The 24067-nt window shown below is 37.5% G+C and overlaps 1 protein-coding gene and 1 pseudogene across 1 annotated transcript; one reads left to right on the forward strand and one right to left on the reverse strand.

The window, feature by feature from the left end:
- Positions 1–1056: 1056 nt before the first annotated feature.
- Positions 1057–12092, reverse strand: LOC121324089 (KATNB1-like protein 1). The gene is made up of 10 exons (XM_041265552.1): positions 11863–12092; positions 9601–9730; positions 8645–8688; positions 6958–7234; positions 5607–5722; positions 5417–5467; positions 5240–5329; positions 3472–3576; positions 2887–2980; positions 1057–2152 (listed from the first exon to the last, which is right to left on the reverse strand). Exons 2-10 carry the CDS (start codon positions 9715–9717, stop codon positions 2120–2122), a joined length of 927 nt encoding a protein of 308 aa, XP_041121486.1. The 5' UTR covers positions 9718–9730; positions 11863–12092; the 3' UTR covers positions 1057–2119.
- LOC121324088 overlaps positions 10884–24067 on the forward strand; it is a 40798-nt pseudogene continuing 27614 nt past the window's right edge.

Here is a 24067-nt window from a genome sequence, read left to right on the forward strand (position 1 = left end):
TAGTGGTGCAAATTCAGTTTTATTTGCGACAAAGGTGTCTGGTAACGTGCAAGACGAGACAATTACAAACAAAAACACATTTACTGTCCTTCTGGCTTTAACTCACTAAAAACCAATGTGATTACGATTCTCCGTCCCCCTTATATGCTGTCACGCATGACCCCTTGGTAAACGAATGCAGCTGCCTTTACAATCTGCAGCTGCTACATTGTTTCCCTTCCAGGTCAATACGTTCTTGCAATGAAGTCTCGCTTTTTTCCAGACTGACCGACTTCCCTACCCAGGGAAAGAACTGTCAAGCCAGCCTGTCCAAAGAACTCTGTCCTTGCTTAGCTACCTCACAGGTCGGGAGGGAGATTTACAACCAAGGTTCATTGGATTTCTGTCACATTACTTTACTAATACATTCTGCAACCTTAGTTCCCAGTTTTAACAGGTATATCATTGATGGTTACAGTACTTGATTCAACTTAGAAGATGAACTGTAAGGTCTAAAATGCCTAAAGGCTCAGCTAAATGGGACTTTAGAATGCAGGTGATAATTGTGTTCTCTTCTGTAGTCCACATAACCTGAGATTAGGTCTCACAGTATGCTCAATTAGCAACCTTTCAATTAATGGAATTCTGGGTTTGAAGATCAGGTCACAACTGAAATGATCTTTCTACAAAACTAAACCTCAACAGTTTATTATGCACTCAGCCCATGTTGTCAACACAGACTTGGTAGGAAGAATTGTGTTTATAATATCAACAGCAGAGCCATCATCCCAGAAGACCTGCAGGGACACAGTGTATTAAGAATAGGTGTGATGACTAGCGTACAGTTATGCCAGACTCTAGACTTGTTTCAGCCTGTCTTTCTCAAGGATACCATCTGCAGTCAGCAAGTCATTGAAACATTATCATCACACAGCATGCTGGTTTTGTATTAATACCATTGTTGGTAACTCCTGAACCCACTGCGGTATGACTCCTCATGTTTATAGCACTTTTATTTATTTATTTATTTATTTATTTGAAGGTCACAAGAAAATAATCAAAACTCCTTGTTAACCATTTTTTTTTATATATCTATACAAACATCTTTATTGAAACTTATAAAATATTTTTTGCACTTTGAAAACTCTGCTTCTCAATACAGAACATGAATCACTGACTGATGCAACTTTATGCAAAAAGTTGCATTTCAGTCCATTTAAAAAAAAAAAAAAAAAAAAAGTCAGTCATACGCTACATTTAAACAATTTGGAAAAGCTCAAAACACAGTTTAAAAAGTAATTAGTGCTTATATTTCATGCTTTGTATCTTTAAAAGTGCAAGTTACTTTAAGAGCAACGGAGGAAGCAATTCTAACTAAATTAAGACAGTTTTGCACACTCAGATGTGCTGGATCAACTTCACAATTTTTTGTCCAACCACTTATCCAAAATAAAATACTTAATTGATATGCTATGAACATAATGTATTTTCTCTTAAAACAAAAAAAAAAATCTGTAAAAGTAAAATAATTTAGGAGGGGACATCTTCGATGGTCAACTAAAAATAGTGTAGCAAGCACAATCCTATCTTCTTTCTTTTTAAGTCATTAATTGCAATTCTTGTTTGATGTGACACAAACATTTTGCAAATTTATTTAATCTTTGATTGAAAGAACAGTGGTATATACATTTACAGCCAAGTTTACATGGTCAGGCAAATCGTGAATGTTCTATTAAGTTCAGATTCTGTTTCTCTTTCAAGTTCAGGGCTGCAGTTGAAACCTGTGTTACAATAATTATAACATTCATCTATACAAATGTATGGCAATATATGCTGTAGTGAAAATCAATTGGCACTTACAGGGATTTAATTTGTTTTTATTATTTTGTTTTTATAGCTTAGCGCTTACCAATGTCCTGATAAATATGTATTTAGTGTGTACCTCCTGGCAAGTCCACCACTTCAATGTGAAGCAGTAATTTTCAAATGAACAGAAGGCTTTGTACAGGGTAGGAGAGCAGAATCACTCTTGGTAGTGTTCCTGGAGACCATGTGATCCGTTTCACTGTAGAGCTGAAAAGCAGCTTTGTGACGGCAATTTCTGGGAGTGGTTACTTCCTCCAAGTATTTCACATACACTTCAGCGCAGCTGTGATAAATACAATTCAACAGTCTGAAAAAAAAAAAAAGAAAAACAAACAATAAGCATTTATAAAGACAAGATCAGCTTCTAAACGTTTTATCAATTGTGAACTACTTCCAATAGTCCAACTGCTTGGATACTTTGTAAGATTTCTAATGACAACAAAAACATGATAAAATCTTTAGTGTTAAGTCCTTACAGTAAGAAAAGCAATGTCACAAGGCTTACAGAAGACTTGCTTAAATGTATACTGCATGGCACCTTCTGCTTTACCTGAACATATTAAATCCTATAGAAATAATAACATTTTAAAAGACCAAGCTGAAGGCAGCTCCGATTGGTACAGCATGTGCAAACGTACTTGGAAACATGAAGAAAGGAGGTAGCAAAACTTGCTAATCATGCTGACAACTGGTTATGTTGAATACACTGCTCTTGTTGTCTTAGGCGCATGAAGGGAACCATGATCAGTACTAGTAAGCCATTTACAGTTTAACAAATACTTCAGGTTCACTACGCTTGCATATTCTAGGGGTGGGAATTTTGATACCTGTCCCTTTACTGATTGTAGCCAGCGCATTCTTCCAGTTGCTTTAGAGATTATGAATTGGCAACATTTTTTTGGGTAACAAATATTTATTAGATGACTTGAAGTGCTATTTAACAACTCTAGTTCACCCCTAAAATATTCTCTCTCAAAACCAGAAACAAAATGAACAAAAACAGATTAAATAAGGTATCGTATTAGAATCTTGATCCCTTACCTTTGCGATTTCACCTGCAGTTCCTGGAACAAAACTCAAATGACTTCCTTGTTCCCACAGTTCTTGTAATTGCTGCTTCATAATCTGAATATTTCTAACAGAGAAGCATACACCTCATTAACCCCATGTAATACATATCTTTTCAAATTAACTGTATACCCACATGCCAAAGTGAACTAACCAACCCAATTATTATTATGCATCAATTTATTATATTTCCTTTTGCAGATCTGCAGCACGACCAAGATTTGAACCAGCAAACTTGTGATAATATGACTCAATCTGGATCAGCCATTGAGGACTCCTAGCCCTACTTTTTTTTTTTTTTATTGGTATCAAAACCTTTACAATTTAAGACAACCAACTAACAAAAGGGATAGGATCAGGTAAGAATAATTATAATGTGTTCTGCTCAAACCGGCTGGAAGATAATGTTTCCTTCCAGAAATACTGATAGACAAAATAACTGTTGTACAAAACGAGTCTAAGGCAAACAGATAAACCAATCACAGCATTATCAAGCAGCTTCAATACTATAATTTACTTTTATTTTATGTTCATTTGAATTAGCTTAAGAAAACTTACCCATCCTCTGGGTGGCTATCGCGGGCACTTGCTCCATTTGCAGATAACTCAGGCCACCATTTCTTAATGACAGACTGCACCCAGTGTAACCCAGCTATCAGGTATCTGAAACACACAGAATAACTCGGCATCTGGTTCATTTCCACCTATTCCACATAGTTCTGAGCCCAACCCCTGAATGTGAAACACTGATCTTCAAGGTTCAGATCCTCTACCAACCAATTAGGTAAGAGATTATGCAAAAGCACGACCTGCACTTAGATGGCCAAAGAAGTCCCTTCCAGTGCAGCTCTTTGTTCCAAACATGTTTTCAATTAAACAATTTAGCAGATCAGGGCTTCTCAAACTCGGTCCTGGGGACACCCTGTGGCTGCTGGTTTTCATCGTAACCAAGCTCTCAATTACTTAACTAGACCCTTAATTGAACTGATACTTTGCTTAATTATACCTTTTTACTTGTTTTCAGCTACAGAGCAGTTGCATATTTCAAGGTAGCTACAACATCTGATAAGTAACTTGAACTGCAACTGTTTATGAGCTGAAACCAAGTATAATGTCTAATTAAGCAAATTACCAGTTCAATTAAAAGTCTAGTTAAGTAATTGAGAGCTCGGTTACAATGAAAACCAGCAGCCACAGGGAGTCCCCAGGACCGAGTTTGAGAAGCCCTGATCTAGACCTTAAAGTAGATCATGAATTCATTTGACCTGTTAAACCTGTAGTGGAGTGGCTCTCCAGAACTGTGATTGGGCACCCCTGGTCTAGAACTTGTGCAAAGGATGAGTGATTCTCAAAATATAGCACAAAAAAAAAAAAAAAAAATATCAAACTGTGACACATTGTCAGAGACGCATCCCTTTGCATCCCTGCTTTCTCCCAAACACAAGCCTTAAAATCCCTATCTAATAGTACTTCAGATCACTGCTTTTAGAATATACCAAGAGAGAGAAAATAAACACTGTCTTTAAAATGTGTTAGTTTATGAAAAATTTGTATTTTACATTTAGACACTTAATATAAAATAAATAAATAGTGTGTCCTGTACCAGCCACTACGGCTGCCATCATTAGAAACGTCTAAGTTTAGTTTACTACTAGTGACTCATATCATGTGTATGAGGCCATTGAAGCCATAATGGGGAATCACACGTAATAAGCACTGAGATTTTTTTTTTTTTTTTTTTGTAACTGAGATCAGGGATGGAAAGAAATTACATTTCCATGTTTGACACCAAGTAACAAAAGGAGTATTGGTACCACACACCAAGGTGTGTAGAATACCAAGTGGAAAAGAATGTCATTCTAGGGCCCATGACAACCATAAATATATCCACTGCTGGTTTTTTTTTTAGGATGCAACTGTGATATGGGTGTTCAAATAATTATTTATACTATGTTACAGTAAAATGTTGTAGCCAGATGACCAGATACTCCAAAAAAACATTGGCATTATTTTAAAGTTTACATCGTGATTTAAGAAACAAACAAAAACACAACATATATGGTTTGGCTGGTGTATCTCAAAGATAAATGTGATACCCAAATTATTCTGTTAACTTGGGTTTGAAACACATCTCCCAAATTCACCATTTCATTGTGTCACATCAGCATCCCAAGTACCCCCTTGGCAGCAAAGGGGTTAAACATCGCTGCTCAGTTTCCTGCAGGTGGTTTATATGTGCAGGACTGGTATGCTGAAAAACCTTTGACATGCAGGGACTAGAATATATAGTGACATCAGAATGATAAACAGATGCAGGGATACTTACTCTTCAAATCTACTTTTAAGAATATTTTTAATTAGTGGTAAGAGGTCAACACAGCAGCCAATAGAAATAATTGGTTTCTCCTCTTGAAGGCTACAAAAATAAGAAAAAAAAAATCAATACATAAAGTGATTTTAAAACAAATAAAATGTTAAAAAAACAATTTCTTCGAAATCTCACCTTTTTGTTATTACAGGTAGACAATCCGCCAGCACACCAATATCTTGAATTCTAAAGCAACAGTGAAAAAATGCAAAAATTAGATGACTTTCTTTAATGAAATTGGATAAATTGTATTTGGCTGGGAGGCTGTCACATCCAGCACACACACACTACACATGCAAAACAGCGAACATGCGCTTTCAAATACCTGATGAGGTACGCCACCAGCTCACTTGCATTTCTTCGCCAAAGACTCAGAGCTACATTAAGCCTCAGATTTCTCCCAAAAAGTACTTGTGTCATTGTATCATGATCCTTAGATATCTGTTCAAAACAAATACAAAAAGACACATATTTTAGGGTGGCTCAACCCTCACAGATCATTTCCTCTTGAATGTGTAAGATTTCATGCTGTGTGGATTCTGGTCCCCAAATATAACGGTTTGAGAAGATTTGTCATGATCCTCGAGTTCATGTGTTTGGTGTCCTTCCATGTATTCCCATACCAGGTACAACAGCGCACCTGCCCAACCCTATGTGTCAGTAGTACGTCAATAGCTTAAAGATATTATAAATAAAGTACTGTATCTTTCATGGGCAACTACGCAAATCATTTACATATTACTTGAAAGAGAAATTCCATTTACATAGCTGAGCGTCAGTCATATCAGATTTCCCATATAACCTGTTAATCTACCAATATTTAAAACAACCCACCCTTAACACTGTAACTACGCTAACTCCTTCATGTACATTTCTAAGAAGCAAACACAGAAATAGAAAAACAAAACTTAAATTAAATTTTTCAATGTCTTCAATGTATTAAGTGTCATTTATTATTTCTAAATTTAGCGCCACTGAGCGCTTAATAGTTATGGATGAGACAACTATAGTATTAAATCTGAATCTGAAATCAAAAGATTCTCAGCGAGACTAGACACAAAACACCTGTCCTATTTAGTTTCATGCAAGAATGTATTAAGTTAGACAATGACTTGACACATGGGTTTAAAACAGTTTCACTTTTAAGAAGTTAATATAACCTGGACTTTAAAATACATTTCTCATTAGCATAATAGATCACCAGCTGCAGTCTTGTACATTCATAAATTTGACAACACAAAGCAGAGCCACACCTCTGGGGCCTTGCTCACCCAAAATTGGTCCGGCCTATTGTAAGCAGCTTGCTATAATGTAATTAGATCTCAGCATCACAGCTACTGTACAATAATATTGCCAAAAAGTTAAATTCAGTACATCAAACAAAGGGTTAATATCATTATACATCGCTTCAACAGATCTGAACCAATGGGATTACGTTACAATATCTGTCCAATCTGTGAAGCAACAGCTAAGGACCATACACTGTAATAGAGGAAGTGTACTCTTCTTCATGAATATGTAAAATGTTGTTAGATATTCATTTTAATTATTTACAGTACTCCATCAAAGTAAACAAAAATCAAGAGCCACACATTTAAACAGTGCATTTGCACAAAAAAAACAAGTCTGTAATAGGAATGCAAAGGCTCAAAGTGAACTAGTTGGTGTGCACTTACCTCGATGAAATAATCGCTGTACTTGGAAGCAGCACCCTCCATCTTAGTGGAGTCCCCGGAGTTCACTGGGAAGGTACAACGGTCCTTGTGTAGTTTTTCATACAAGCTGCTTGCACATGCCACTTCATTTTCCTTGTTTGCCATGTCACAGACCCTTCTCAGAGGGGGCTGCTTCCGTCTCCCACAGGGGTTCACAACCTGGTGTCTGCTTTTCCTTTTGTGGGACACCACCCTCTTCCCCTTACAGGAGCTGTTTGCAGTTTGACCAACTGGAGATCTATGAAACAAACAACAAAAAATGTTCAGATTAATAATATTGTGCAAACTTCATTATTAAAGAGTGTAGCTTTGAGTATTCAATAGCAGCAGCGTGAAGGGCAGCGATGGAAAGGACCTGGCTGTTTGTGGTTCTTATCAAGCAGATTTGGAACGAAATAAGTAAATGGAAAAAGAGAGTGTTTTACCTCAGTGCTGAACACATTGTGTTTGCCCTTTTTTGATTACTGAACTACATACAAATCCTTACTTGTTCGACGACCCTTTCCTGTGCTACCAACTCTCCACACGTTCCCACATCTAATTATAACACCCTGCACCGATGGCAGCGTTCAATTAATTCAACTAGTCTTAAAACTGATAAAGCAAAATCAGTGGTGTTCACAAAAGTAATTTTAATGTTACGGCACACCGATCTGCTCTTCAAAAAAATAAAAATAATTAAAACAGAAACTGGCTTATTTTTCTAGATATAAACTTCTGTTTTTCAGTACAAACTCATTTTGATTACACTTGTGTCACAGACTGACTATGGTGACATTGAGTACCTACTACCACAGTCTTAAGAAAGCAGAGTCCTTCGTACCATTATGCATTGAGATTTCTACCCAATTTGGGACATTCTGTTTCTTATTGTGATTTCTATAGTTAAGTGTAACAGTAACAAAAAATAAAACAAAGTAAAAGTAATTTGAAGCTTCGTGCTTTTAAAACACGGACAGAAATGTAAGTGGCCAGGGGTGTGTGTGCTGTATTAGCTTTCCATATCTAATGGATAGGACTGGATTTCAAATTAGGCATAGGTATGAAGGGAGTGAGCTCATCCCCAAAGTAAACTTGAGGTGTATGTCTGGAGCTTTTTTATAGGGCTTGCAGACTGTGAGCAACATTTAAACAAGAACACCAGACAATTCAAGATAAAAGCTTTCGAGTGTAAGATTCAGTTCCCAGCTGTGTCAGCAGAGACAATACATAGTCCTCTGAAGATAAAGGATTTTTAAAACGAGATGGGCCTCTGGCAAATATGCAGTTCTAAACCAAAGCATGAGATGGCGACAGTTTGCTTGAGTATCTAGAGCAGTGTGCTCCAATGCAGCGCTCAATTGCTTATTTGAACCGTACCAACAAATGAAGCGCTTGAAAATAACGGGAAAATGTCCAGTTAATCACTTTTTCAGTTCAATGAAGGGTTCAATTAAGCAATTGAGCGCTGCGTTCGAACAAAAACCAGCAGAGATGGTGTGCTGTCAGGAAAAGGGCTGGGAAACACTGATCTAGAATCTTCTCTTCCCTTGAAATTCTCTCTCTCAACCCTTCTCATTGTTTTAATTATGGGTTTGGTTACCAGACTACTGACCAGCTGCACTTTAAAACTTGTCATGATTGAGAAAGCATACAAAAATGTACTCACCTCTTCTTATTATTATTTAACTCTTCTTTTTTAAAAAACGTAACCTATAAAAGAAAAGGAAACTAATTTAATTCACTGGTGCGCATGAGCATCTTTGAAACCAGTTTTGTGTCTAAACAGCCTAAATGTTAATCTGAGGGTACGTCATCACCACAGTGCATGTGAACTAGTCAAACCTGGGTCTGGTGGCTATACATGTCACGTAACACAGTGTGTGTGTGTATGTGGGTCATTTCACCAATAGAAAATACAAGAATAGAACTACCTATTAAGGCTTGTGTTCCAAAACAACAGCTGCACAACTACAAGAACACCAAGGAACTTGCATGTCATTATGAAAGGAGATATGACCGTGGGACACTGCAGCTTTCATTTTATATTCTATGGAAGATGTATCAACACACACAACATCCTGTGTACAGTATGCAATATACAGAAGAGAGAAACTCAAGTATCAATCACTGTTCCCCAATTGAAACAACAAAGCATTTATATGCAGGCTGTTTTTACTCTGATGACAACACGTTATAAAAAAAAAAAAACTGTATTGCTGATAGTCTATTGTTAAGAACATATGAAAATCTACAAACAAAAGGGCATTCAAACATATGTACTCGTCTAGTTCCTGCAGTGAAGCTAATTGATCTCAAAATTGGGTCTTAAAGGATACCACTGATTCAGCATCAACAGCATGACTAGGTCTTCTGCCCTCTGTCACAAGTTTATTGCCACAGTGTACTGTGGTCCTGGTTTCTGTGTTTGAAGTATAGGCATGGGTTAACTTTGTCAACACATTTTAAAGACCAAAATCCTCTAGTCCCCTATACAGCAATTCAGTTCTTCCAATGTAATCTGCCCTATTTCTGCGTAACTTTCTACATATGATATCTTCAAATCCTGCAGCATAAGCAGCTACTACTCAGTTCTCAGTGACAATACACTTCAACATACAGTACCTCCTTCATGTTCTTGTTGCCAGAAGGTTGCTTTTTTTGTTTGAGAAGTTCATTGGGCCGACCCTCCTCGACGTATTGGAAATCTCTTTTTTCAACATTGTGATCTCCAGATGCCATAATAACCTAAATCCTTGATACAAAAAAGAGATTTTAAATGCCAATAAAGCAAGGGACAACCATTCAGATCTTGCGTTACTACAGATTATGGGAATGTTTATGTTCCTCTTTATAATGTCGCACTATAAATGTCTTTCAGTAACACTGCATTAAAATACTGCAGAATCTATAACTGTTTTCCCCATAAGTCATAGACTTTAAGCCATATTTTAATGTTTTTAATGATCTTAATTTCACCAGTTGTCATCCGACTAATAATTCCACTACAAAAAGTAATTGATAATTTATAAACAACATTGTAGATTTCATCTATAATTTGTTGTACAATTTATGCGAAGGAAGGCCTCTTATGGTCCAGAGCTGGCTTGAAAAATGTAATTTGACATATGTTCGATGAAGAGGACATATCAATTTGTGCTGAGATTTAAAAAGGTCCCCTGTGAATAGCAGTTAATTTACAAGAAAAAGCTGACAAAAAAAAAAAAAAAAAAAAAAAAATCACATTAACCATCAGTACTGAATATTGTTTATACAAATATGTGAAAAAGAAATACAAGACAAAGTTAGTAGTTTAATGTAAAACCACTTCATACTACCCTCTCAAACTTGCTGGCTTATGGGACCTACAATACCCGTTTTTTCCCCCACTGCTGGACAATAAAGAGCAATCAGACAGACTTGAGGAATTCAGAATTCTAGTTGCAACTTGGCAATAGCTAATACTCTACACCCTGAAACTGTTCTTATAAATAGGGCAATTCTTTCTTAAATGTCCGCAAGCCATGTGAAAATTGCATTTTAATTCAAATTATGAACATTGAAGCTTATGGTAACTGTCAATAGCGTGTGGTGCTAATTCAAGTACAGTATGAGAAAACCCATTTCAAAACACAGAAAAGTTTGAACCTACACTACGGTGGCACACGTCTTGGTGCAGAGCACCTGTTGACAAGCTAGAGACCGTTTATTGCCAACTAAACAACTCAAGGCACCTGCTTGTAGGAATCTACTTTCATTCATAACCAAGGCTGGTCCTATACTATAGAACAGGTTTCATTAATTAAGTAGCGAATTACTAATATTTACTGTAGTACTCCTTAAAATGTAGTAATGCACAATTACTTGTCGGTCACTTCAAGCATACATTTTGTATTTGCAAGTGAAATAAAAGCATTTGGCTCTCACAGGCTCTTTTAAGACTGAGCATCTGTGCCCCTGTTTTTTTTTTTTTTTTTTTGGCAGGAGGAATGACAAACTACACAGATCAATGGTGAAACTAACCACCGACTGTACAGTATACTCGTCAGGAGGGCATCACATATAACACGGACACAGCAAGTCAGTAACTTAGTATTAAACAAACTTGCTGTTCAAAGTACACCTGCAACGTGTCACCCACAGACGGCCGTATTATTAGTTTCCAGTAAAACCCACATACACTGAATCATAACTCTACTTTTCCTCCAGAACTAGATGTAAAATTCAGAAAAAAATAACTTATGGCATACAGGTCCGCCCAAGCAAGCACGTTACCCACAATCCCTGTCGCACGGTGTTGTCAGACTATGTCATGTTATGTTATTTGGAACCTCTATTTCTACAACAATATGGCGCAGTTTAAATAAAGAGCTAGTCAGATAACCTTTGAATGCTGAACGATGCAGAGACATGCACAACGCCCCATGTCAGTGACATCAATAAAAAACAGTTAATTCGCATTGCACCGACATATTGCTTTCTCGGATTCGTCTAACTACCTCTGCAGAAACTACACTGGGCTTCATTCTATTATTATTATTACCGGCATTTCAATAACAACATCTACCAAGGTATGATGTTTTATTATTATTATTATTATTATTATTATTATTATTATTATTATTGACAGTAAAATCGAATATTCTACCCACGGATTTGCATTACAACTAGTGGATTCACAGTGACGCAAGGCCTTCGTCCAAAATACTGATGAAAAACATGTATTCCTTTGCTATTGTATTTAAGCTGTCCTACCAAATTAAAAACAAAACAAACAAACAACAAAAACAAACCTTCGTAAATAATTCTTATAAAAAGCGCAACGCCCAAACAAGTTTACAACAAAAGACGGAATTGTTTTCTCTTCTGTGTACAAAATCAACTTACCTTTACATGTTGTAAGGTTGTTTGTATTCTAAATAGTAGTGCTTCGTTTAGGATTGGTTTCTCACAGTAGTTTATGATGTAATTACGAACCCCAGAAATTGTAATTCAATGTAAACGACAAGGAACTAAACTGCAAATTCACAGCCAGTGAGCGAAGGCTGCGCCATTCAAACTAAGGAACAGCAGAATGTTGGTACTTGGGATAGATCTGTCTGCAGGCACAGTCACACCGGTTATTTCGCCCTCTAGTGGCGGACCGTGGGAACACCTGTGAGTGTGACTTGTGTTGGATGTTTCCAACCTTCAAAATCGCCTCACCTAGCGTTAGTTTGCGTTTAGGGCAGCCATATCTGCTATTTGTTTAATTTTGAACCAACTGAAAACTGAGGAAAAGGCAAATAGCAAACAAGAAAGAAAAACTATGAGGTAGGTGTGCTAAGCATATTGTCTGCACAGTACACAAGGCCTGTCTCTCAACACAACAGTGAAAGAACATTTTTTGCACATGAAGTATATATTTGCAATGTAGACCCTTTATTCACTTGAAACCCTGTAGCAGTACAGTAAATAATGTAAATAGTCTATTTAAATATCAATCCAATTAAATGCAAATTAGTGGTACAGCAAAGTAAATCACAGAATGGTAACATGCATGGTAAAGCACAATCAGATTGTAGTTTAAGCACAATGAAATCATTGGCTTTTAAGTACCGACTGCTTTCTTTTACATTTTAAAAAAAATGCCATACTTCTGTTACCATTTTCAGCAGTAGGTTATAATCAATCCTTCTTCAGTATCTATGCTATACAGAATGAAAGGCACTGTCTTTTCCCTCACATCGTGTTTTTATTATACTGAAAACTTTTTACAGGAAAGCTAATATTTTCATTTCATATTTTTATATTAAAACATACCCTTAAGATGTGCTAATGAAGAGGTCAAAGCAGAAGTTCTGTTTTGCAGTCGTTTTCCTTTGGTCAGTGCATGTGAAAAAACGTGTAAAATGATTACATTGAAGCAATGTAGCAAGTCAAAAGAAGGGTCACAAAGAGAACTGCCCTGACATGAGTGTTGTAAAAATAGGCAGCTTGTTTGCCCTATTAAGTACTAAATTATTTTTTCTTTGAAAAAATTCAGAACACAACCTGTATTTATATTTGGCTAGAAACAGCTGTGTCCTGTTTTCAGGACAGTTAAGTCAGACGTGCCGGTAATCAGACCAGTGAGATTCCATGCCGGCTATGAAGTTCAACACAGAAAAATGGAGCTTTATCATCACTGTGGGTAGGAAATGACACCAAGTAAGCCTAATTTATCATTTTTAGGCTTCAGTTTCTTATTTTATATTGAGGCGTCATAAAAGCATCTGAAGGGTTGTATTTGCAGAATTAACAGTTAGCTTTTGCAGTTAACAAAATTAGAGTAACTTATATACCGGTATAAAGGTGGATGCCAGTTAAAAATGCTCCAAAAAAACTACAAAGTAGCCTGTCCTTAAATAAGGATGTAACAGGGCGAGCAACCCTGCACAGTGTTTATTTTAGAACGGGGTCTTCCCCTCCTCCCCTGTGTTATTTTGTATTTGTTTATTGTTTAATGTTTGTTTATAGATGACGGCGATCCGCCGTGTGTTTTGTTTATTATTTTGTATGACGGCGCAGCAGTGCATGTGTTATTGTTTTAAAAATATATTTGTTTATAAATGACGGCGAACCGCCGTGCGTTTTGTTTAGCAGTGTGGATGAGAAGCCCCATCCGCCTTATTAAAACCCGTGCAGAAGGTGTATAAAAAGGCTGCAGCTCTCCATGTTCAAGGAGGTGTGTTCAGAAGGGGAGAGCGAGATTCGTGATTTATTCTGTTTGATTGTTTTATTTGTGCTCTGTGCGCAAGTGTTTATTTTTGTTGAAATATTATTATTATTTTTTTTAATTAATAAAACGGCGCATGCGCCACTGCACCATACCTCTTGTTCTGGTTGTGCATCCTTCTGGTCTGGGTACCCGCAACGCCGTCTCTGTGACAAAGGACAATGGCACTTAATGGATTAAGATATTTGATATGTTCCCACAACACATGTGAAGCAGTGATAGACCCAGAACAGACTAGTAGGTTTAAACACCGTATCTGAACAATGCACAGAAACATGCTCTCCTTAACATGAGGCTGCAAGGTAACCAAAGATACCTTTTTGATTAAGAATGAACTGTGGTCCAGAAAAATGTCTAGACTTACAGATCTGCCACTGTAAGTATTATGCAGAACCTCTGCTCTGTAAAGATTGTCATTTTGTGCCTCTTGTTAATACTAACTATATTAACACTGGTCTCTGTTAAAGGTATTTTAAAACTTGGGTTGTTTTCGTTTAGCAATATGCAGATATTTTTTTTTTTAATTCTAGCTGCGTTCGGACTGTGTGAACTACAGCACAGGAACCAATCTGAGGAGGTTTATATGTTGTGTTCGAAATTTTTCACATCGTTAAAAAAAAAAGTGAGGATATTTGGTATAATAACTAAATGTTACAAAGCTAAGAAAGATGTAAGAAATTGATTTCAAAACCTTAATTTTGTAACAAAACTTGCTGTTCTCAGACTGTAACAGCTACAGTAGTGCATTACAAATGAAACTGTGTCAAGCTTAAATCACTGGGTCATCAACACACAAAGTTTTTGTGCACATGCCATAAGGTGAAGAAAAATAAGGGAAACAGCATAAGCAACTTTAGAAATGTGATCTCAGTTCAACTTGAGTGTGCTGGGTGGCACAGTTCGTTGTATGTTTTGTGTGTTAGAATGTTAGAACCTTTGAGTTGAGTAGTGATTGTTAAAGTCATGAGACAGGCTGCACAGTGCACTTAATGTTTTCTAACACTGCACTGTATCCCCAGGCTGATAGTGAGCTCCTAACCCTGGTGAGAGAACAGTGACGAGATGGGCTGCCTGTGGATGTTCTGGCTTTTCTTCTGTTTAGCAGCCGCACTGGTGCTGTGTGTTCCACCGGTTGGGTTACAGCCAGAGCAAGTGCATGTGTCCTATACAGGTACGTTTCAAGAAACTGTCAGAGGCTCAGGTACATAGCTACAAGCAATGTTGTAGTTAGTAGTTAATAGACCCACCATGAATACTGGAGACTTTCAACACTGGGGTGTTTGGGTCTGTAAGGCAAAGCTCTTATTACAGTACAGTAGTTGGTACTGTGCCAGACTATAACCAGTTTCACTGTCCTTCACCTTACAGTAGAACTAAATATGTTAGATGCCTCTACACTTAGAGCTAGTAATCCACAGTGCAAACTAGTCGTTACTTTATTCCTTAGAGCTAATATATAGCTCTAAGGAATAAAGTAACTACTTGGAAGGATACTGAACCCCCAGTATTCTGTACTAACAGTTATTACTTTTTATACTCGGAATTGACAAAATATGGAATACAAATTTTTTGTGGATATGGATTTTGACTAAAATGTAGTCACTATATATTTATATACATGCTACCCAAATGTTTTTGCTCCTTATCACTCAGTATTTTCAGTGTAAGTATAACTTTAATTGACCCTTTTATTTTAACCGCTAGATACTAAGGTCATACCGCAAATGTAGATCGGTATTGACTACGGCAAGTGAAACTTTATGAAGTACTTTAATATGAATTGATTGTATACATGCAGTTTAACTGTAAATGTATATATATTGACTGAAACTTTTGATATATAATATTTATATATATATATATATATATAATATATATATATATATCTATATATATATATATATATATATATATATATATATATTGATATAAAGTCTTAAAAGGTGAACAATGAAAGTTAGTGCGGTTGTTGAGTGAGTGAATTCATTATAAGTTGACAAGGATTTCTTCTCAGAACGTTTGTCTAATTTGAAGTTTCTTCTTTGGAATAATAAATACCAGGGGGTTGGATACAAATCATTGAGGAATGGTTTCTCCACAACATTAGGAAAACCTTGCACATGCAGTGCAGACCTTGTCTGTGGCTCAATGCAGGTTTTTTTTTTTTTTTTCCCCCCACCTGCGAGTGTCTGTTTCTTTTTTTTGTATTTAGGAGTCCCACAGTCCATGATCATCACCTGGACAACCTTCAATAAGACAGAGTCATGGGTGGAGTATGGAGTGTGGGGAGGGAAGCTGTTTCAGCTGGCGGCTCAGGGAAGGTGCACATTGTTTAAGGATGGAGGAGATGAAGGGAGGAAGCTGTACATGCACCGAGTTACCCTAACCCACCTCAAACCTGGCACGGCCTATGGTATGTAAACTGGCTAGCAGTGGATTAGGTGTATCAAATAGCAGCATTCTCAGTGTCTGTGAGTATAATGAAGGGAAGTGGGAAGTTAAACCGTGACTTCCCGGTGTTGAGAGCTTGCCAGGGGGAAGTAGCTGTGTGCTTTGCAGTTCTAGGAACAGAGCTAAAATCAATACTGGAATGAGCTGTGCACAATACACCGCAGGCAGGACTGAGCTTGTAGAACCAAACACGAGATCTGTATTTCCAGTTCCGCTTGTGATGCCAGTCAGTTACTGCTCTCATGCCAGTGTTCATATGTGGCTTTGTGGAGCATAACGTTCTCTGTTTTGATGGTATAAGTTTGGTATTAGACTTGTCACTTCTTAGCATATACTTTGCTCCTACGAAGGGAATCTAAGTTAGCAGAATATAATGAAAATGTTTTTTGGAATGTTGCTAGTGTTTGAGATCCTGGTAGGGTAACTAAGTACAGCTGATGGTGCTAGATTTACAGTTCCTGATTCATGATTTTTATTGTAGTTTGAAATGTATTTCCTTTTTTTTTGCTTACCTTTCAGTGATTTCAGCAGATCAGTTTGATGTATTAAAGGTTTCCAGTTATACTTGTTCCAAGCAGTTTCCCCAACATGTTTTTGTATATATTTTCTAAACACGCTTTGTATATTTTTCCTGAACAGAAGACTGGTAGACAGACAGTGAGTTGTATACAATTGATTTAAACCGTAGCAGATCGAATAACAGCCATCATTTGAATTGTTAAAATAACTTTGTTAAAATCTAGCAGTGCCCAGAAGTCTCATTAACATATACAGTGTCACTTGGGTCTAAATGTTAGTAATATTCCAGGGTTGGTTCATTTTTTAATATTTCGATCCTCTGCAATGCCTATGAAGTGAAATGTCGATTGGTGATTACAGAAGTCCCAGTCAGTTAATTACTGTCATGCTGAACAAAGGAATTTTACTGCTTCGCTGGAAAAAGATATTCTTATTATTACCCTTGAAGACAGGCAACTTGGTCAATCCAAGGGCTAAATGGCATGAACTATGGCATTGAAATAGGGAGTGTGGATCTGCTGAGAGATTGAGAGATATGGAGCTAGGTTTATTTACAGTACTTACACTTTTTTACACAACTCCTGTTGCAGTTTGTTAGCTGCCACTAGAGTAACAGCAACGGTACCCCTAGTGAGGGGTTGCTCCAGACCAACAATGGGACAGCACAAGGGTGCGGTACAAAAACAAAAGTAACTCTACAAAAAGGCAATACAAAAGAGTGTCTGGCATCTTCTAATATTTTTTGTACTATTTACAAAAACAAATGAAAGAAAAGCCAACAAAATGCAACACACACAGTTTACCCGTGTGCAAGGCCTCAGCCCTGCCACAGAAATATGACGCTGTGGCAGAGCAAAGCTCTGCCCTTTTTAAATTGGCAGGGATGGAGTTAATTTCCCCTACCTGCCTGGGTTTATTATGTTCAGGTGGCTGGGGTTGATTAGATGGTTAGTTTAATTAATGATCAATCAGCGCCCAGCCACCTGACATAAAAGGAGGCCTCTGCTTCTCATTGAGGAGGAGGGAGCTGAGGAAGCAGGTTGGTGTTTGTGATTTTTGAATTTTGCTAAATCCGGTGAAAGCATTGCCCAGCCTGGAAACCTTATTTTTGTAAGTTTTGTTGTCTTTCTTTTTGTGTTTTTAAAGATTTTTTATTTTGCCCTTGTGCACGTTTATTTTGTGTATTTATAGTAAAATTAGTATTTTTTTGAACTGCAGTCTGTCTCTGGGCCTCTTTCCACTTGCCAGCCTGCCACAGACACTAACCCAGGTCACCACTTCAAACTTGGCACAGAGAGAAGGGCGAGAGGCCACACATGGAAGCTGTGTAAAAGAGAGAATGGAAGGTTAAGAAGCGCTCTTAAGCAGAAAGTAATACATGTGTGTAATAGTTTGCCAGTTAACAGCTAAAACCCAGGGGAGATTGAAAACAACTGAATACCGCTCAGGAGTACTTGCAAGGGCATTCCCATGTTCTTGAGATTGCTTCCTAAGGTGAGAATTATTTCAAAATGACTGCATGTCTTTGTGTTTTCAGTTTATCACTGTGGCAGCAGTGATGGCTGGAGTGACATTCTGTTCTTCACAGCTATTAAAGAAGGCAGTGATTGGAGCCCCAATTTTGCTCTCTTTGGTGATTTGGGCAACGACAACCCCCAGTCTTTGGCCAGACTTCAGAAGGAAATGCAGCTGGGAATGTATGATGTCATCTTACACATTGGTAAGGTGCAGGAGTCCTTTTCCAGGCTTAAATGGTTAACTGGTTTGCACCTAGAATGACTCTGTTACACCATGTACAAATATTAATGTGCTCCAATTCCCGTTTTGTGGTTTTATTAAATATTTAAGTACAACTTGAAATTCTAAATGATGTATCTTAAGTTTTTTTTTCCCTTCCTCAGGGGATTTTGCCTACGACATGGATGAGGTAACTTTTTTTTATTTATTTAGCTGAAGTTTTTTTTGTTAAGAGCATTCAATAATTCCAAATCACAACAATATTACAACGCAATTTGGGATTATTGTATATGCATATACATACACTGCTTGGTCACTTTATTAGGACCTGTACCTTTAGTCGGGATGGACCCTTGTTTGCCCTAATCCCAGCCTTGATACAAAATAGCATAGACTCCTCAAGGTGCTGGAAGGGATTAAGAGATGTTAAGGTATTCAGTCATCAATGTTTCACGCAATAGTTGCAGAGAGCTAGACGGAGGACCGTGATGATGAATGTGTCATTCAAGTTCATTCTATATATGCTCACTATATTGTGGTGCACGTCAAACCATTCACATGTGGATGGACACTTTATTGTCTTGAAAATAGCAATTGGCATCAGGTGCAACATAGTTGGGTGAACTTATATCCACAATAATAGTAATCTTTATTTTTATATAGTACCTTTCATAGTGGACCACCATCACAAAGTGCTTTACAAGATATAAGACTAGGGTGTGTGAACTATGCATCAGCTGCAGAGTCACTTACAAGAACATTTCACCTGAAAGACAAGAGCCACAAGGAGGTTAAGTGACTTTCTCAGGGTCACACAATGAGTCAGTGGCTGAGCTGGGATTTGAACTGGGTACCTCCTGGTTACAAGCTTGTTTCTTTAACCGCTGAACCACACAGCCTCCTATAATGCTTAAGTAAACTACGGCATTTGTCTAGCCTTCCACAGGGTACAAAAAGGAGAATGTGCCCCACAACAGACTGATGCCAAATCCAGTTGGGTAGACAAGTCATAATAAAGTGGCCAAGCCGTGCAGATTGTACCCAATACGCTTCCCGGTTTACACTGCTTTGCCTCGAGTACATGTGCAAAATTCATTTAGTTTGTTTAAATAAATCCAAAAAAATTCTCGTATCCCATTTCATTCATCTAGACTATTACATTCATGGAAAAAAATCCAAGAAATGAAATGAAACCTCTAATGCTAGACGCCCACTTTAATCAGTGCATTGATCAGGAATGTTGACCACCGTGCCAGTACATCATGGAGATTATAATAGGCACTGGCAGAGACTACCGGGACACTTAAAGACCTGTCTGCCCCAAGAAATCTATCCCAAACATTACAAAATAGTTGGGCAGTAATCTGAGTGTGGATAGAAATTATTTCGGACAATTTAAAAACAGCTCTTATTTGTTTACTGTATGATTACGAAAGATTCTTTCCAACTATCTGGAATTATAACTGGCAGTTATAAATCTATTGCTAAATTAATTTGGTTGGTATAATATGTTCATTCACTTTTACTTTACCTTTGCTGTATGCCATGTTGTCTTATTCTCACATCAAGGGTCAAAAATCAATTGACAAATACATTTCTTAACTTTTACTTGGGAGCGTCTGTCAGGAGAATGTCTCTGATAAGCATCTTGGTGTATAGAGACCAGGCTTCTTCCCGCAACAACCTGGGTTTCTACGATACACCTCTTATTTGCACCATCAATTCTGTCTCTCCAGGACTCTGCTGAACGATATATCGCTGTGATGTGAAAAACGTGGGATACAGCGAAGGTGCATTTCTTGTGAACTGTACAGGATTCCGTAGCACCTTAAATAAAGTTGCCTATTTTTCTAACAATGATCTGTTCGTTCACTTCATGAATAATCTTATCAAAATGGACTTCCAAAAAACATTCTTTAAATAATTCTGAGCTTTACGAATTGAGCCTATTGTGGTATCACTGTGGTTCAGATGCTGAAATATATTAAATCTGTTAAAGCTGAATTCCTGTTGCTAGCTGTTTGTTGTCTTGACTTATTTTAAACTTGAACACTTGTACAGTACATAAACTTTTTTAAAAAATGTCATCTTGTAAGAGTCTTCTGCGGTAAACCCTCACTTGTCCAGCTCGATAAGTCACTCATACACATAGTGCATTCTTGTATTAAACAGTATCTGCAGGACATAGTTACAAACTCCCAAACATGTTTGTGGGTCAAGGCCACTCCATTGGTCCATGCCCAATATCTGCTGATTAAACACAGCTCGCATGAACATTTGGAGTTAAAGGGGCAGCAATTATATACAGCATGCACATAGTTAAGAAACTCTGAAAGGTGTGACAGCAACATGATAGGGTTTGATACAATCTTTTCGAAAACTTTCTTTTACTAAAGTGGTTGTGTGTACAGAGTGAGAGCTCTGCACATGTATATTGTGATGTTTGGTGGTGGTTGGCAGGGTTGGGGTAATCGTTTCATTATTGATTAACTGGGCTCCAGCCACATCCTATAAATGGTAGCCCAGGGTTCCATTAGAGGAGGGGGGGAGGGAGACCTCATGGAAGGTTTGTTTGTTAGCTTTGGTGGTTGGCTTTGTTTTCTTGAGTCAGTGAAGGCATTGCTCAGCCTGACTGTTTAATTTGTATTTTTCTGTAAACCTTTTGTTTGGCCCTGTATTTGTTTTATTTTTCCTTAATAAATACGTGCTTCGGCGCTTCTCTCTGCAGTTTTGGTCTGCTTGTGCTATCTCTCACAGGTTGTAAATGCATATGTAAAGAATTATATTATTTAATAGTAACTGAGGTGCTTTTTTATTCCAGGACAATGCTTGAATTGGAGACGAGTTCATGAGACCGATTCAGTCTATCGCAGCGTATGTTCCCTACATGACATGCCCTGGAAACCACGAGAACGCATAGTGAGTACCCACTACCCGTGGGCCTGTTTATCCTATTGCTGGCGCTTGGAGCTGGAGGTATCTCATTGGCACAGTGCACTGCAGCGGATGTGTGATTATTTTTGGATGGAGAGAGCATGACTTGGTGCCACATCAACTGTTTCCATACATGGGTTTGGCTTTGGAAAGCACCGCAAAACCTTGTGTGTTTAGAAGAAAATGGAAGAGGATTATAAAATTTCAAAGTATCTTATTAAAATAAGAGGTTTTGAATGAAAAATAACACTGTATAGTATATGAAATATGACACGGCAGGGTTGTGCAACACTTGGAAAGACCACCTTTTAAAGGGAGACTTTCTACCTTCTGAATTTGAACAATACAGTATTTAATTTGATTGGTTTAGTAGTCTTAAATCACCATTTTATTACTGTTTCACACTCTTGGGTGTTTGGCATATTTACTTTGAGCAAAGTGGCATTTCTGTAATGAGGCCAGTATAAAACTGAACACTAGGGGTCACGTGTGCACCTCTCAGCTTCTTTATATACTTATCTGTCTACTATCCTTAAAATTATACAGTGATGGACCTTTCAGGTTTGCCTTTGCACGTGTATGTTCACCTCAGCCAATGAGAAAGCTCTATTACATTGTTTTGCCAATCAAGTATGTCTTATTTGATGTAGCATTCCATATTAGAAACTAATAAAGCAACACAATCTGATCCTGTTATCACGACTAAATGGGTTAATAGATTACTACTGTATAAAGACAATCACTTTAATTAAAGCACATTAACTCAGCATGTATGCAGGTACTGTTTCTTCATATTTTGTATGTGTTACCCCACCAGGGGTCAGCGTACCCTAAAGAATGGGGCAGGGCTGCCAAATGACTAGACTTCTAGCATCAGTTCAACATGCATGTTGGGGCTCTGAATAACTTACCATTGGCAGACCAATGTAATACCAGGGGGAAAAGAGCCATTAACAACCAGCAGTGGCAACCCAATGAATTTAGATTTGTCCAAACTCTATGTGGATGCTTACTGTGACAAAAAACAACTGTTTTCAACTTATTTAGTTCCCATATCATTAATTCAGTTGACATCAAGCCCAGAATCCAGATTTTTTTTTACAGAACATGTGCACAAACTGACACGGAGGTGCCAAGAAAACCAAAAGAAGGCTTCCGAGTGGCGCATCCAGTAAATAACAAAAATAATTAGCAACGACTAAATAAAAACAAAAAAACAGTAGTTACCCAGAGGTGCTGAATGAGACTGAATGGTATATACCCGAGTACAGTACAGCAAGGCTCTGCCAAGCAATGTAAGACAAAAGAACTACAGAAAGTTTATTTTTTATAAATCTACAAAAAAAAAAAAAAAAAAAATCAATTTCTAAATCTGTCTCCATTTGCTAGGTAGGCTCTCTCGCCCAGGACATACAAAGCTCACATTGACTGGTGAAGACAACATGACTTAACATTAGACATTACAAAAACAGTATGTGACTGAAGTAACAGATCTGCAATCCATTTCTTATGCATTCTAATGAATGCTCTTGTCAACTTGTACTGGAATTAAAACCAGTTCCTCGAGCAGAAGGCCAGTGGACAGGTGAGGATTTAAAGGGTTAAAATCTACACTTCTTTCATTTTGCTGGCTCCAGTAAAGATACAACAACCTTTAAAGTTTCTTAGAAACCACTCATCCCTGTTTTTTCAGTCAGACTGATGAAATACTAACCTACCAAGAGAACGAATGTGGGCTTTGGCAGGCCGTGTGTTTTGCACTTCTTCCAGTGAAAGAATAGAAGGAACGCTCCATTAATGCCTATTCTGTCTCTCGGCCCAGGAGCTTGATGATCTGAAACCACATTTTCATTAATATCTTACATTCTGACTGAAAGATTTAATAAAAGTGTGCATACGTATGCTTCTAACTGCCCTACCCCAGAGCTTCGGAATGTTAGGAATGTACTGGTTTGGACAGATAACTTGTTTATGGATTTTCTTGTATTTGTTTGTAATACAGGCCCGATTCCCTGTCCCTTAAAAGTTTACACAGTAAATCTACATGATCTTTTTGCTCTAGGTGTTCTCTTGGTTTTACTATGCATTTTTTTTTTTCTAAATTAAAAAAAAAAAAATGTATATAACACCTTCATAGTGGACCACCATCACGAAGCGCTTTAAAAGATACGAGACTAGAGCGTGTGAACTATGCATCAGCTGCAGAGTTGCTTAAACAATGTCTCACCAGAAAGATGGAGCACAAGTTTACCATGGACTACTATGTTATATTAATATACTTTATCATAGCACAGCATAGTAAACCCAAGCTTACCTTTTGCTTCTATGCTTTCACTTTGCTTTATTATCTCCGCTGGGGAATGGATGTTATATTGAGTGTCCGATTCTGAGGATATATATGACGGTATCTTTCTGTCCATACATCTGTCCATCTGTTTGTCGCACTTACGTTTTTTAATATATCTTATCCATAATATACCGCTTGTCCAGTTGTTATGAAACTTAGTATTAACATAATTTAGTTGAAGTTTTTGAGTATCCAATTCTGTAGCTATAGGCAGTTGTCTATGGGTCAGTACATCCGGCCATCTGTATGTCGCTCACATGTTTGGAAAAACAACTTACCAATTATAAAATTTGGTATGAACACTATTTAGGTTGAGAGTATCAGATTGCGATGTTAAATGGAGTTGA

Source organism: Polyodon spathula, chromosome 12 (genome assembly GCF_017654505.1).
Source record: "Polyodon spathula isolate WHYD16114869_AA chromosome 12, ASM1765450v1, whole genome shotgun sequence".
In the NCBI taxonomy this organism is placed as follows: domain Eukaryota; kingdom Metazoa; phylum Chordata; class Actinopteri; order Acipenseriformes; family Polyodontidae; genus Polyodon; species Polyodon spathula.

Coding starts and splice junctions, on each gene's coding strand:
- LOC121324089 (XM_041265552.1), bottom strand. CDS start 9,717: ATGGCATCTGGAGATCACAATGTTGAAAAAAGAGATTTCCAATACGTC. Junction 2,981..3,471: donor GATAGCCACCCAGAGGATGG/GTAAGTTTTCTT, acceptor CTTCTCTGTTAG/AAATATTCAGATTATGAAGC. Junction 2,153..2,886: donor CTGCAGGTGAAATCGCAAAG/GTAAGGGATCAA, acceptor TTTTTTTTTCAG/ACTGTTGAATTGTATTTATC.